At 41.3% G+C, this 15,345-nt stretch overlaps 1 protein-coding gene across 1 annotated transcript; it reads left to right on the forward strand.

Moving 5' to 3' along the window:
• The first annotated feature begins 3,272 nt into the window (after positions 1-3,272).
• LOC128377494 (uncharacterized) lies at positions 3,273-13,781 on the forward strand. Its single transcript, XM_053337446.1, has 13 exons — positions 3,273-3,381; positions 3,521-3,624; positions 3,729-4,001; positions 4,174-4,299; positions 4,452-4,545; positions 4,637-4,704; positions 4,802-5,020; positions 5,545-5,607; positions 5,723-5,845; positions 5,942-6,004; positions 6,110-6,185; positions 6,279-6,347; positions 6,439-13,781. Exons 1-13 carry the CDS (start codon positions 3,273-3,275, stop codon positions 13,779-13,781), a joined length of 8,730 nt encoding a protein of 2,909 aa, XP_053193421.1.
• The last annotated feature ends 1,564 nt before the right edge of the window (positions 13,782-15,345 follow it).

The following is a 15,345-nucleotide window of genomic DNA, read 5'->3' on the forward strand; positions in this document are numbered from 1 at the left end:
TGCGCATGCGCGAGAAAGTCAGATCTGTAGACAACAAAACCTGGATAAAATGCATTGAACAGAAAGACGAAAAGTGACTTAATCAGAGCTGTCAACTCTCACGCAATCACAGTAACAATAACCCCCCTACACACACACACACACACACACACACTTCTACCTATTCACTCAGCGCTGTTTTCAGACCGCGGTGTCACAGCTTTATTATTTAATCCATCTCGCTTGTTTATTGAGAGAAAACCCAAATCAATGAAACTCCGCTCCATGTTTTCACTGATACCGACACACGCGTACATACACACACGCCCGCACGCACACGCACGCACGCACGTGCACACACATACACACACAGTCGTTGCCATGGTAGTTAACTACCGTGCAGCATGAGGACAGAGCATGCACAGACAGACCAAAAAATGCACCAAAATTGAGCATTTTTCCCAAGATGGCCGAGTTTCATTCTTCAATGTCAATCGGGAAGGCTGAGGTTCAATTTTGAATATTTCAAAATGAGTGTGTTGCGTTTCGTTACTGTGAAGGCATCCTTCATTTTTTATTGCTGTAAAACAAATCAGAAAAAAAAGATTTTGTACACCTTTTTTATAAGTCACTTATCAGACCTTTACCACTAGAGATTGGTATTTAGAAAAAAATATCAGAAATATCTTCTTTGTTGTGTATTTTGTCTTTTTTATGTCCTCCATAAGTTTCCCTGAAGGAGAATTTTTTTTTTCTAATCATTGAAGTCTGAGGTGACGTGTCTCCCTTAAAAAAAACACTCCGCTATTAACTGTGCAGTTGGACCAATTCAAAAAATCACACCACACAATGCAGAGTTGTGATTGGTTGAATTTTTTTTTTTTTTCAGGTTGAGCTCCAGGGGTATAAATAGTTTGCTCGGAGCTCCAGGTGGCGTTGTTCTGCTTTCCCGCTGGACAACTTCACACTGCCTGACCGAGCGATTTTGACTGAGAGAGCATTGCTGTTTTCATCAACGGATTCACCAGGATTATCATTCCCTTTCACCGGATTTGACACATTTCTCTTGGATTAACACATTTTCTTGGATTTTACTTGTTTTTACTGCATTTTTTAACAGTTTTTTTCTCCAGGTTTTTTTTCAGTGTTTTACAGGTCTTTCTTCATCGGCTTTGAGGACTTTATTCGAGCTAACAGTAAGTTATTCTTAATTTATCACTTTAAAAGGTACAAATGTATAGTGATATATGTCTCTCACAGAGTTATAGTTGGATATATTTCTTAAAAAATTTATTTATTAGACCAAACGGGCTGTTGCTAGCTGCTAGCAAACCGCTAATGCTATTAGTTAGCTAACAGGCTAATGCTATTCCATTCATTTGAATGTTCATGTGCTAACGCTGATGCTATTAGCTAGCTGCTTAACATGCTAACAGGCTAATGCTATGCCAATAATTTGCTGGTTCATGGGCTAATGCTAGTGCTAACTGCAGTCACTGCTGTGTGTGTGTGCTCTTTAGCATACGTTAGCGTTATGCTAGCGGATTTTTACATGACGTTTCAGAGCTATAAATAGCAACTTATCTGTTGTGTTATTAGCGACATGCTATTTTATGGTTATGACAGACACTGGTGTTTATTAACGTGTTACACACAGACAGGTGGACTAAACGTGTCTGCGCAGTATTTTGGTGACATGGAGAGTTGTTTCTACTGCTCCTGGTTTGCTGTGTTTTACCTGCTTTATTGATTGAGTAACTTTGAGTGTATTTTTCTGAGTTATGTGGCTTATATATGAGTTATGATGGTCGTTAGCATTATGCTGCTGGACTTTTACATGATGTTTCAGAGCTATAAATAGCTACTTATCTGTTGTATTGTTAGCGACATGCTATTTTATGGCTATGAGAGACACTGTGGTGTTTATTAACGTCAGTTTTTATGTTAATAAAGTATGGCTTACAAGATTAATTTAGGCTGTTATATTGGTTACCGTCTGTAGTCATCTGTGTGTGTGTGTGTGTGTGTGTGTGCGCCCGCTGCTGTTACACACACACACAGTTGGTGACATGGAGGGTTTTTATTACTGCTCCTGGTTTGCTGTGTTTTACCTGCTTTCACAAGGAGATTATTGATTGAGCGTATTTCTCTGAGTTATGTGGCTTATATATTTTTATGATGCTCGCTAGCATTTGTTAGCATTATGCTGCCGGACTTTTACATGATGTTTCAGAGCTATAAATAGCTACTTATCTGTTGTGTTATTAGCAACATGCTATTTTATGGCTATGAGAGACACTGTGATGTTTATTAACGTCCGTTTTTATGTTAAAGTATGGCTTACAAGGTGAATTTAGGCTGTTATATTGGTTACTGTGTGTGTGTGTGTCTGTGTGCGCTATTTTGGTGACATGGAGAGTTGTTTCTACTGCTCCTGGTTTGCTGTGTTTTACCTGCTTTATTGATTGAGTAACTTTGAGTGTATTTTTCTGAGTTATGTGGCTTATATATGAGTTATGATGGTCGTTAGCATTATGCTGCCGGACTTTTACATGATGTTTCAGAGCTATAAATAGCTACTTATCTGTTGTATTGTTAGCGACAAGATAGAATTTAAGCTGTTATATTGATTACAGACTTTAGTCACGTGTGTGTGTGTGTGTGTGTGTGTGTGTGTGTGTGTGTGTGTGTGTGTGGCACACCAGTGACATAGAGTGGAATTATTATTTTATTATCATGATTATTATAATTATTTTGTTGTTCTTCCTCCTGAAAGTTAGATTGGATGTTGTGTGTTTGAGGAGCTTGGTTTATTCTGGATGGATATTTCTCTTCATGTGAAGCTGTTACAGCAGGGTTTAAACTGGCTGATATAATAAATGTGCTAAAAAAGGAAAGAGTATATATACATGTATTGATTGTTCTGTGTTTACTTAATGTAAATGTAATTTATTTATGAAATGTTGTATTATTATTATTATTATTATTATTGTTATTATCAGTGCACACAGACACAGCTGGACTGACCTTTTTTGTTCAGTTAGTTAAATTGATATTAATCCTGTTAAACTGTGTCTTACTGTGACTTTGTAATTAACATGTCCTTTTATGTTTAAAAGCTATGGTCTGTAAAAATGCATAAAAATATACATGGATGATTACAGCTGTGTAATTTGCTGCCTAAACAGTTAATACTAAGGGTTCTGTTTATTGAGCTTAGTGCATTAAACTTGAGTCTACATACAGTCTCTGCTGCTTTGTTACTGATGTATATACACTTTCTAACCATTCAGATGCCTCGTATGAAGTCCTTCCGCCGTTCCCAGGCCGCCAGGAGGCGCGTGGAGGAGCAGCGGATCGTCATGCTGGGTCCCCAGCAGCCTCCTTGTGACACCCTTGCACGTATGTAGCCAACTTTTATTTTAATGAATATTTTCCTTCATATGTGGAAGGTGTAAACTGTCTTGCAGTTTTCCTATTGGGAAAGTGTGTTGTGTTTTGGATATGTTGTAAATGATGTTTTTATCTTGGCTTCATCTAGGCCGTGGCACCGGCTGGCGCCACAAGGTGAGGAAGTGGCCGACCTCTGAGCTGACCGGCCGTCAGCACAAGTTGGTCCTTCCAGCTGATGCCCCCGACAAGAAGGTATTATTATTATTATTTATTTTTTTATAATTTAATAACAAACAATTTGTTCCGAGGAGTAATTATTTCCATTATTGAAAAATATATACCTTGTGTTGTTTCAGTTGGTCCTTCTTGTCGGTGCCTCGCATCTGCGAAGCTTCGCAGATGGTGTGGTTCCTATGCCAGAGGGGTGCCTGTCCTTCGCTGTCATGTCGACGCCGGGGGCCTGTGCAGCTCAGTTGCGGACCGAGGTGCTGAACGCTACGGTACCTCGGGTCCCTGACTTGGTCTGTCTCATGGCTCCTAGCAACAACTTGACAGCGAGCCGGACAGTGGACGAGGGCCGGGCCGACTTCGCCAAGCTCCTGTGCACGGTCTGCACACGCTGGCCTAAGGTAAGTGCATTTGTCATTACAATGATTATTATTTCGGTTATTATGATTGGTTGTATAATTATAACATGTGGTGAGCTTGGTTTGGGCAGGTTGGGAAGGAGCAGCGCCAGGTGAGTTGATTGGTACAGTTGGACTAATTGACTAATCAAGCTCTCCTTTCACACTGTAGTAGGTGCTGGACAGCGTGGTGGCTGCACAGAGAGAGTGGAGGAGCACCGGAGCAGAAAAAGGCTGGCGAGTTGGTCGTTGCGGTGGAGAGCCCGGTGTAAAGCAGCAGCAGCACCTGAGAGCTGCGCAAGTTTTTGTGTGGCAATAAAAAATGTTAATTGAACTGTGTCTGACTAAACTGTGTTGAGGGAATTTATAGTGGCAGCAGCTTGTGCCACAAATGAATTTGATTGTCAAAAGACTTTCGTAATGAAATCTTTTATTTTATTTTATTTCTTCTAGGTGATCGTCATGGACTTCGTGCCGCGTTTGGTTGTGGATGACGACCTCCAGGCCCACTTCCGAAACGCATTCAGCCAGGTCGCTGCAAGCATGGGTATGTTAAAAAAGAGAAAAAAATATAATAATAATAATGTGAATTATGTTGTCTCTGAATATTTCAGTAATTAATGTTTTTTTTCCTGTAGGTGTCCCGTACATCCATCTTGCGGACGACTTCCCCACGCGGCGTCTTGAGCTGTGGAGCAGAGACGGCGTAAGTAGTAGTACTACTTCTTTGTAGTTGAAATGTGACAACTTGGAGAGTCAAATTTCTGATGTGTAAATCGATTTTTCATGTATTGTTTTTGCAGATCCACTTGAGTGACAGCGCTGGTATGCTTATCCTTCGGGGGTCACTGTGGAGGGCCGCTTATCTGCATCTGGCGACGCCGCCACCAGAGCCCAGCGTGTCTCCGAGGACCTCGCCAGGGACGCCTCGTCGCCTTCCACGAGTGGTCGTCAAGGGGGAGATTGTCGTTCCTCGGCAATCAGACCCCTTCGACTGGTCGCTTGTGGAACGGTGCAGAAAGGTAAGGATTTGATTTAGACTTTTTTTTTTTTTTTTTTTAAAGTAACATTATAACAATAAAGTTTGACTTAAAGCTGCAGTTGGTAACTTTGAGCAGAGAGAGGACTTAGCATCAAATTTGAAGAAGTACAACTGTCAGATCCCTCCCCCTCCCTCTCCGCTGCACTCCTGCCTCCAAAGTCCCTCCACCAGAGGAGGCTGACGTGCACGCGACCAAGTGATCGGTAATACATGCGCTACACTCCACACAGCTAGATATAACACGTTTACAGTGACTTTCACATGGCTATACCTTACCTAGAAACTGGGAGACATGAGCTTGACCGGCTCTGATTGGGTCTTTTTTCCGGTCGTGGTGGATTCTGGCAATTTGCAGTAGGAGCAGTTTGTTTTTTACTGATTACTAGTTTCATGTAATGCTGTCTTTACATAGTGACAGTCTTAGCAAATATGACAAAAAGTTACTTTTATAAGACTTACCAACTGCAGCTTCAATCTGTTTAATACAAACTTTGGTCATTACAGAGGAGACGTTCCAGCGAGGAGGAGTCGTGCGGCGCGGGCCAAAGTGGGAAGCTCCAGCAGCCGGTCAGTCTATTTGTGTTATGCTTTAACTTTATCATTGATATTTTTAGTGATCATATGTGTATTATATGTCAAAGCAAGTTGTCAGTAATAGTCTGTCTCCATTATTATTTCACAGCTGGAGGTGTCCTTCCCACTGAACCCGGTGCGGTTCAGCAGCGCGGTGATGGAGGCGATGGACAGGGTCGCTCCATCTGATCTCCCCAGCCCTGTGATGTGCACTGCGCCATCCGGCAAGAAGGTAAGTTACATGCAAATGATATGTGTTGATTGAGGCTTTCTAATTAATTAAATTCATTTCAAATTTGATGTTAATATTTTCATGTTTTTCTTTTAGAAACCCCGCGTGGACCGTCAGCCCAAGGCAGCCACTTCCAAGCGGAGACGGGCTCGACAGCAGGTTAGTAATTGATGACATTTTTGTTTGTATTATGTTTGGAGTGAAACCATGAAAAAATGTGTGGATGGAGTTGGTCAATCATTTTTGGTTTTTCTCCTCTTCTAGGTGAAGGCTGTTGTCGAGACTGCTCCTGTGGAAGTGGTCGTGACGCAGAGGGAGACTCCTGCTGCCTGCGTCACAGGTAAGATTGACCCTAGTTCTAATGCTGTCCTGAAACATGTAATGCACTTTGAGTTTGAAAACATGTTTTTAACCATGTCACATGTGTCCTCAGAGTCATCGCTCCCCAGCCCCGTGGACGTGGTCGTGACGCAGAGGGAGACTCCGGCTGCCTGCGTCACAGGTAAGATTGACCCTAGTTCCTGATTAGCCTTAACGGTCATTTATTGATGGAGTTTGAAAACGTGTTTGTTAACCATGTCACGTGTCCTCAGAGTCATCGCCCCCCAGCCCGATGGAGGAAGACTTCCCTAGAAGCGTCAAAGGTAGGACAGACTTTGATTCTTCTAGTTCAGGTTCAGTGTGTTCGGACACTGGTGTTCCTACTGACCATGATGACTGTACATCTGCTAAGGTTAAATGGGTTAGGGGGAGCTTCCATCAGGGCAATGGTAGATTTAAATACCCAGGACGTCAGTGTATGGCCATAGCTTTAGCAAGCTTGGCTAAACACACAGTCAGTAGTGTGTTCTCGTGGCGGCGTCGTGATTTGGATCATGTTCTCCATCTAGGCGATGACTTGTACGCGTTCTTGCGTGAGAACAACAGGATCAGTGGGACCTCTGAGTTCTTGTGTGTTCCTGAGTTGCCAGGACAACACGTTTTTGACGGGCAGCAGTTTACCTTTGACTATGGTAGTGACTATGTTAGTGGTGTGGTCAATGTAGTTGATGGAGAACTTGTTGAGGCTGGTTGTCACACCTCTCTCCTAAATGGATTGCAGAGGATGCTTGATAACTATAGCACGTGCTTACTGACCCTGGGTGGTAATACATGCGCGGTTATTAATCAGAACGGTAGATATGCTGTCGTTGATTCACACGCACGCAGCGCTGCTGGATTGGTAGGTGTTCATGGTAGAAGTATAGTTGCGTATTTTACTTGTGTTAGAGACCTGCATGAGTATGTATGCAATCTGGCTGCATCACTCAATGCAAGTCATGAATCTTTTGAGATCGCTGGTGTGCGTGTCTTTCATGTAGTGTTTGATGATGCTCCTGCTGATGATGCAGATGTTGTGGTTGTTAGTGGTGATGCTACTCTAGATGAGGTCGTGTCTGTGATAGTTAGTGGGGATGCTGATGCAGATGTTGTTAGTGGGGAGGCTCCTGCAGCTGATGCAGATGTTGTGTTTGTCGGTGATGGGACGTGCAAACAGCTGCAGTTTGATCCCCTCAGTAAGGAGGTTGCCCAGTTGGTTTGTAAACGGGTAAATGTAGAGTTTGAGAAAGTTGATGAGGTAATGTCTGCAGGAGTAGGTTTGTTAGGGTCTCCTTGTAAGAAGGAGAACATAGTGGCTGATGGGAACTGTTTCTTTAGGGCAGTGTCTCTAGCTGTGAGTGGAACACAGAAGAGTCATAGGAAGATTAGACTCGCTGTTGTTAAACATCTAGAGAAGAATGCGTCACAATACAATAGCATTTTGAGAAGTGAGTATTCTTCAGTGGCAGATTATGTTAGGGAGTCAAAAATGCGTTATGTTGGCAGCTGGGCAACAGAGGTGGAAATTCAGGCAGCTGCAGATTGTTTAGGAGTTAATATCTTTACATTCTGTGATGGTAGATGGCTAGAATATAGCTGTAAGTTTAATGCTTTGTCTAGACAGGGAATTTACTTGGAAAATAGTAATGGTAATCACTATGAAACGGTTGTTTGTGTTTATGAGCCTCAGCTGCAGAGGTGTTATGGTTTGTGTAATGAGAGTAGTTTGGATTGTAAAGTTTATGATATGAGACGTCGTAGTGTAGAGAGTTGTTCTTTGGAAAGTCCAGCGTGTAAGAGAGTGAAAACAGTAGATTGTGCAGGTGTGAATAGTAATAGTTGTTTTTCCAAGTATTTGAAAAGTAAGATGATATCACAAATGAAAATGAAATATCAGGATAGTGTGCTGAATAGGGAGAAGAAAAGGGAAATGCGCAAAAAGAAATATCGTCAGGATGTGCTGCTGAGGGAGAAGCAAAAAGAGGAAAGTATTGTGAAGTATAGGGACAATTTGTTGCATCGAGAGACAGTTAAAGCGCAGAGTGTTGGGAAGTATAGGGACAATTTGTTGCATCGAGAGACAGTTAAAGCACAGAGTGTTGGGAAGTATAGGGACAATTTGTTGCATAGAGTGAGAGTTAAAGCAAACAGTGTTGGAAAGTATAGGAAAAATTTGTTGCATAGGCAGAGAGTGAAGGAAATGAGTCAAAGAAAGTATCATGGGGACTCGGAGCATAGAATTCGTGTTGTAGCAGCTAACAAGTTGAAGAGAGTAGACATAAAAGAGAAGCAGAAGCAGTTTGATTTTGTGATGGACCAGTTTTTGGATAAGGTTAAAGATGGTCCAGATTTTGTGTGTTCAGTTTGTCATAGATTGTTGTTTAGACGGCAGGTGTTACATTGTAGAAAAGAGAATTACAGCAAGAGTAAGGCATTAGCTTCATTAGCAGATAAGTGTATTAGTGAGGACTATTTACACAAGTGTAGTAAGGACTGTGTAGTGCCGTGTCAGTGGTTAGATTCAGCTAGAGGTCAGTTGTGGATTTGTCACACGTGTCATAGTAAGCTTAATAATGGTGTACTGCCACCTGAGAGTTCAGTTAATAATTTGAAACTCGATCCTATTCCACCGGAGTTGGCGTGTTTGAATAGTTTAGAGCAGCATTTAATTGCGTTGCACATACCGTTTATGAAGATGTTGGCTCTGCCTAAGGGAGGTCAGAATGGAGTGCATGGTCCGGTGACATGTGTTCCTGCCAACATAGTGGAGACCAGTAATTTGTTGCCGCGCTCCAATATGGAGGGCTCTTTGTTACTTGTGAAGTTGAAGCGTAAGTTGACGTATAAAGGTCATTATGAGTATCAGTTTGTGGATACTATGCGCGTTAGGAAGGCGTTGCAGTTTTTAAAGGAAACAAACGTGTATTATAAAGATGTTGATTTTAATGAGGAGTGGCTAAATGCATTTCTTAGGGAAGAAGATGAGGCAGTTGTAGAACCGGAGGTTAGTGTTAATGCAGAAACTGGGGAAGATGAAGATGTTTCAGATGAGCTTTTACATGATAGGCAGCAGCATTGTATGTTTCAGGACACATGTTTTATGCCTGTTGACATAGGTCAGGAAACATTAGATCAATATTATGAGGGTGTGTTGAATGTTGCGCCTGCAGAAGGTAACAATCCTGTTAAGTTACTTTCTGATCAGGAAAATGAGGCTAAATGTTTCCCAGTGTTGTTTCCTCTAGGTGGTAAGACGTATCATGACAGTAGGTCTAGTCGTTTAACGTTGTCTCGGTATTTGAACAATAGGATTTTGCATGCTGACGGTAGGTTTTCTAGAAATGTAGAGTATATATTTTTTGGTCAGTACATGTCTGAGGTTCAGCAGGTTGTGTCGAACGTGTCAATCGCCCTGCGAAAAGGTAAGGGGCGTCCTTCTAAGAAGGTAGGTGGTCAAAGTGTAAGGGACTTAATAAACAATGAAGAGTCCATGAAGAAGTTGTTGGAGTTTGATGACGGGTATCGTTTTCTAAAGCCGATCCGAGGTACCCCGGCTTTTTGGCAGGAAGCCCAGCGTGGGTTAGTTGCGTCTGTCCGTCAGCTTGGTCTGCCCACTTGGTTTTGTTCATTTTCTTCTGCAGATTTGAGATGGACAAATTTACTAGGTAGCATTTTGAAGCAGGAAGGTAGGACTCAGACTGCAGAAGATTTAGAGTGGGCAGACAAGTGTGAGTTACTGCGTCGTAATCCGGTCACTGCAGCGAGAATGTTTGATTATCGCTGGCATGTGTTTTTGAGGGAGGTCCTTATGTCCCCCTCCAATCCGATTGGTAAAGTTATCGATTACTTTTATAGGGTAGAATTTCAGCAGCGCGGTTCACCACATGTACATTGCTTGTTTTGGATCGAAAACGCACCTAAAATTGATGAAAACACAGACGAAGAAGTCGTCGAATTTATTGATAAATATGTGACATGCGAGTTACCGGCACAAGATGAGACATTATTGGACATTGTCACATCTGTACAGCAACACTCAAAGCGACATTCTAAAACCTGTAAAAAGAAGAACACGGCTTGTCGTTTCAATTTTCCAAAAGTGCCATCCACTCGTACATTCATTTCTCGTAGCCCCTCGGAGCAAGAAGCTAAAAATAAATGTAAGTGCGAGGAATCCGCAGCGTGTACATGTGGTAAACGAAACATGGAAAAACCAGATCTTATGAAACGTGATTACGCAGAAGATATAGTGGGACGTATCAAGGCAGCTGTGTTAAAGGAAGAAAATAGTAACCTCACTGTTGAGGAGTTGTGGCAGCGTTTAGGGATTAGTCAAGCTACGTTTGAGGCTGCATATCAACGCATCGCGAAAAAGACAACGGTAGTCTTGAAGAGGAAGGTTAATGAAGTATGGATTAATCAGTATAGTAAGCCGCTGTTGAAATGTTGGAATGCCAATTTAGACGTCCAATTTGTAGCAGACGCGTACGCTTGTATAGTTTATGTCATTTCTTATATCTCTAAGGCAGAGAGAGACATAGGATTGTTGCTAGGGAACGCCCATAGGGAAGCGTCAAAGGAGGGGAACGTTAGTGCCAAAGAGGCTTTGAAAAGTTTAGGTAGTGTTTATCTGCACAATAGAGATGTGAGTGCTCAGGAAGCTGTCTATAGGTTAAGTGGCATGCACCTGAAGGAATTCTCTAGGAAGGTTGTGTTTATACCTACAGGGGACAATATAGTAAGGATGAGTCTACCTATAAGTATATTGAGGGATAAGGCAGAGTCTTCAGATTGTAATGCAGATGACATCTGGATGACTAGTATAATTGATCGGTTTAAGAATAGGCCTAACGATAGTACGTTTAGCGATATGTGTATAGCCACATTTGCGTCTGAGTATCGCATCGTAGCTAAGAATGAGAAATGTAAAGCTAAGATTCAATTAAAAAATGATTGCGGATTTGTCGCGAAAAGAACAAATTCTGAACCTGCAGTAATTAGATATGCGCGCTTTTCGGAGACTAAAACTCCAGAATTATTTTATCAGAGTATCCTGCAGTTGTTCTTGCCGTATCGTTCCGATGAGCAATTAAAGCCTAAAAAATTTGATACATATGGACAATTTTATAACGATGCGCGTGTTAGGTTTAGTGATAGGACGATGCATTCGGTTAAAGAAGTCGTAGATTTGAATAGAAGTAAATTTGAAATTAATGCCGACGAGTTGGATGAGATCCTTGAAAATATAGCTTTAGATGGTGTAGCAGAAGATGCCTGGGGTGAATTGTGCCCAGAGCAGGAGGTAGAGAGGTTAGAGTGTATACAGGAAGAGGAAGAAAGAAAGAAAGGGCAGGTATTAGATGGTGATGTTGATCATGAAAACGTCCCAGACTTAGCGGTGTGTAGGGAACAGGTAGTGAATATAGAAAAAAGGAATAACATTATGTGTAGGACTGATGGCTTGGCTCTCATTAGGTCTTTAAATGAGACTCAGCGGTGTGTTTTTTATCAGGTGAGGCAGTGGTGTTTAGATAGGGTTAGAGGGAAGAAGCCACATCCCTTTCATGTTTTTGTTACAGGTGGTGCAGGGACAGGAAAGAGCCATTTAATTAAAGCCATTCAGTATGAGGCTATGAGGTTGTTGTCAACAGTCTGTCGTCAACCTGACAATATTTGTGTCTTGCTAACAGCTCCTACGGGGATTGCTGCTTACAATTTACATGGAACAACCATTCATCACACATTTAGCATTGGCAAAGATGTTCGCCTTCCCTACGTACCTTTGGGTGAGGAAAAGGTGAACTCTTTGCGTGCTAAATATAGTGATCTTCAAATTTTGATAATTGATGAAATATCGATGGTTGATCACAGACTGTTGACATATGTTCATAGTAGGTTGAGACAGATTAAACAGACTGGTGATTTGGCTCCGTTTGGGAACGTGTGTGTTATAGCTGTAGGAGATTTTTTCCAGTTGCCTCCAGTTAGAGGGAAACCTCTTTATGAAGAGGAACTTGGAGTCAACCTGTGGTCGAGTCTTTTTAAGGTTGTCGAGTTGACAGAAGTAGTTCGGCAGAAAGATGGTGAGTTTGCGTCGTTGTTAAATCGGGTTAGAACTCGTTCAAAAGGGACGGCAATGTTGAATAGCGACATTGAAATATTAAAGCGTTGTGAAACCGGTGAAGTCAGCTCAGCTTTACACATTTTTCCGACGAATAGACAAGTAAATGAGCACAACGATGCGGAACTGTTGAAGACATGTCCTGAGTATGAGGAAATAGAGGCTCAGGACTATGTCAATGATAAAAAAACAGGTGAGTTAGTGTTGAAGAGTGGCCATCACACAAAATCATATAACACGTGTTTAGCCCAAGTGTTGTCATTAGGTAAGGGTGCACGTGTTATGTTGTGTAAAAATGTGGATGTGTCAGATGGTCTTGTTAATGGTGTGTGTGGCTTTGTGACGGACATAGTTCATTTAGAGAAGAAAAAGTTTCCTCACAGAGTGTTTGTTAAATTTGATGATGATCATGTTGGTGCTCAGAGGAGGAAACAGTGTGGTAGTAGTTTGTCAGTTGTAGCGGGTTCTATCGGTATTGAAGCAGAGGAAGAGAGGGTGACCAATAAAGGTGGCATGCGTCGTCAGTTTCCACTTAGACTTGCGTGGGCGTGTACTGTACATAAGGTACAGGGTATAACTGTAGATAGTGCTGTGGTGTGTCTGAAGAAGGTGTTTTGTGCAGGTCAGGCGTATGTGGCCTTAAGTCGTGTTAGAAGCTTGTCAGGGTTGGTGATTCAAGACTTTGATGATAAGGCCATTTATTGTAAGGACAACATTAAGGATGCTATGCAGAGTATGCCCCAATATTTGATAGGAAATAACATTAGGCACAAATTGGATACAAATACATTCAATGTTTTTTTGATGAATGTACAAAATCTAACTAAACATGTATCAGATTTGGCTTCATGTACACAGCATTTACAGCTTAACTGTATTGCTGTGACAGAAACATGGCTACCAGCTGCATCTACAGAAGCAGTAAACATCGAGGGCTTCACTTTTCACAGTAGTCCTCGAAGTTTATCTTATAACAGTGACCATCCAGCACTGATTGCACTGCAAGGACAACAACATGGTGGTGTTGGCTTGTACAGTGCAGACAATTTGGCCTCTAATATTATCCAAATGCCACCATTCAATTTAGAATGTATAGTTTATAATTGGCTAGAATATAATCTATTAGTAGCAGTTATTTATCGGCCACCGTCATATCCCATGTCTCTGTTTAAAGAACACTTAGGGAAATTACTTGATTGGCTACATCCTAAAAGTAACAATATAGCAGTCATGGGAGATTTTAATGACGATCTCTTGAAATCATCAAGTGTCTGCAAACTTCTAACAGACAAAGGGTTTGGTCAGTTAGTAACGCAGGCGACAACAGAGCAAGGGACTTTGATAGATCATGTTTATGTTAATACATCAGATTATGAAGTTGAGTGTGAGGTTGTGCCTGCGTATTTTAGTGATCATGAGGCGATTGTTTGCAGTTTTAAATGTAGAAATGTATAAATAGGAAGAGTTGTCGTAGTAAGTTCTATAGGTTGTGGTGTTTAGGTAAGTGTTTCTGGTATCAGGTAGAATGGATTGCGCGTTAGTTGATCATGTGTGGAATATTTTTATAATCATAATAATGTATGGGACTAATAGGTGGTTGGTTAGTTGTAGACTTGTAATTAGTGGTCATTATAGTTGTAGATGTTAGTCTTGTGGTCAGCTGTATGTTCTGTAATGCTTTAATGTATACAACATGGGTCAAAAAGTGATTGTTTTATTTTGATGAATATTTGAAATCATTGTCAAAAATCATGAATTATATTGATTTTTTTTTTTTAAATGTAGTCAATAAAAACACTTAACTATGTATTGTGTAATATGAAATGACAATTTTCTTACCCATGGTGTGCATTAGAGGATGTTTGCATGGCTTTATCTATGTTGTATGTGATGTTGTGTTTTGTTCTGTTATTTGTTATATTATTATTTATTATGTTGTAAATGAAAAAATGGGTTTTCTTTTTCCTACATTACAACAGCATTTAGAACATGTATTGATAAATATTTGGCTCATTGAACCATTTATTGAAAACTGCACTATTTGCATAGTTTTCTATATTTGTTGAACAAATAAATTGTAGTTGTCATTTTGACATATAATAAAATGCTGTTGCTAATGTAGGTTTTGCTTTACCTACCATGTTCAGACTAAAAGCAAAAGGCACTGGTAATGGTACTCCTGGTTTATACTGGGATGGGGTTCGATTCCCTGCGGTGCCCTGCTGATTGGTTTGGTATTCACATGAAAGGTAAACACTGAAAGACCTTTGTTAAAACTCAGTCTGTCTCCTGTAGTTGTGCTTTCTCCTCTGTCTCCTCTCTTGTCCTGTCACTTTCTGCAGGAGTGGAGATGGGTGTCCAGGAGTCAGCCCTCCAGCTGTCATCAATTATGATTAGTTCTGTACACCTCATCACAAGATGGTTGTCGACTCTGTTGATATAGACAGTCATGCCTTCCAGTTCTTGTTGACTATTTTATTGTTGTGTCAGTAATGCACCTTTCTGAAGACCTGATTCTTTGTGTTCTTGCAATAAAACTATTTTAAAACCAGTTACAGCCTCCTGCCTCAGCTCTCTGTGCTAGGGATAACACACCCAGCCTCTTAACATCCAATCTTCACAATAAGGCATTGTCCGGGTCCAAGCTCCCACGCACCGCCCCGTACGCGCATGCCGGTGCATGCTGCAGTTACACGGCAGACACAGCGGGCACGTAGACGTCTTGGCACCCGGACTTGTAATGAATGTTGTGTGATGGGGCTAAGTCACATTGCATGTGTCCACTAGGTGGCGCTAGAGATCACCCACCAATCATATGTCATGTTGCAGTGTATGATGTGGAGAACACATCCTGTAAATTTCATGTAAATAGGATAATGTTTGTCATATGAGGCTGACTTCCTGTGTCCAGTAGGTGGCGCTGTGTATATGAAGCAGTATTGATGCATAGATGCGTTATGTCTTAGCTGAGTCAATTTCAGGTGTAAATACTTAAGATTATGGGAGTAATTAGTGAAAG

Source organism: Scomber japonicus, chromosome 17 (assembly GCF_027409825.1).
Source record: "Scomber japonicus isolate fScoJap1 chromosome 17, fScoJap1.pri, whole genome shotgun sequence".
Lineage (NCBI taxonomy): Eukaryota > Metazoa > Chordata > Actinopteri > Scombriformes > Scombridae > Scomber > Scomber japonicus.

Bases quoted from the DNA above. Each gene is read 5' to 3' on its own strand.
- LOC128377494 (XM_053337446.1), top strand. From the start codon at position 3,273: ATGCCTCGTATGAAGTCCTTCCGCCGTTCCCAGGCCGCCAGGAGGCGC. The intron at 3,382-3,520 runs GTATGTAGCCAA...GGCTTCATCTAG, and splicing joins TCCTTGTGACACCCTTGCAC to GCCGTGGCACCGGCTGGCGC. The intron at 6,186-6,278 runs GTAAGATTGACC...ATGTGTCCTCAG, and splicing joins TCCTGCTGCCTGCGTCACAG to AGTCATCGCTCCCCAGCCCC.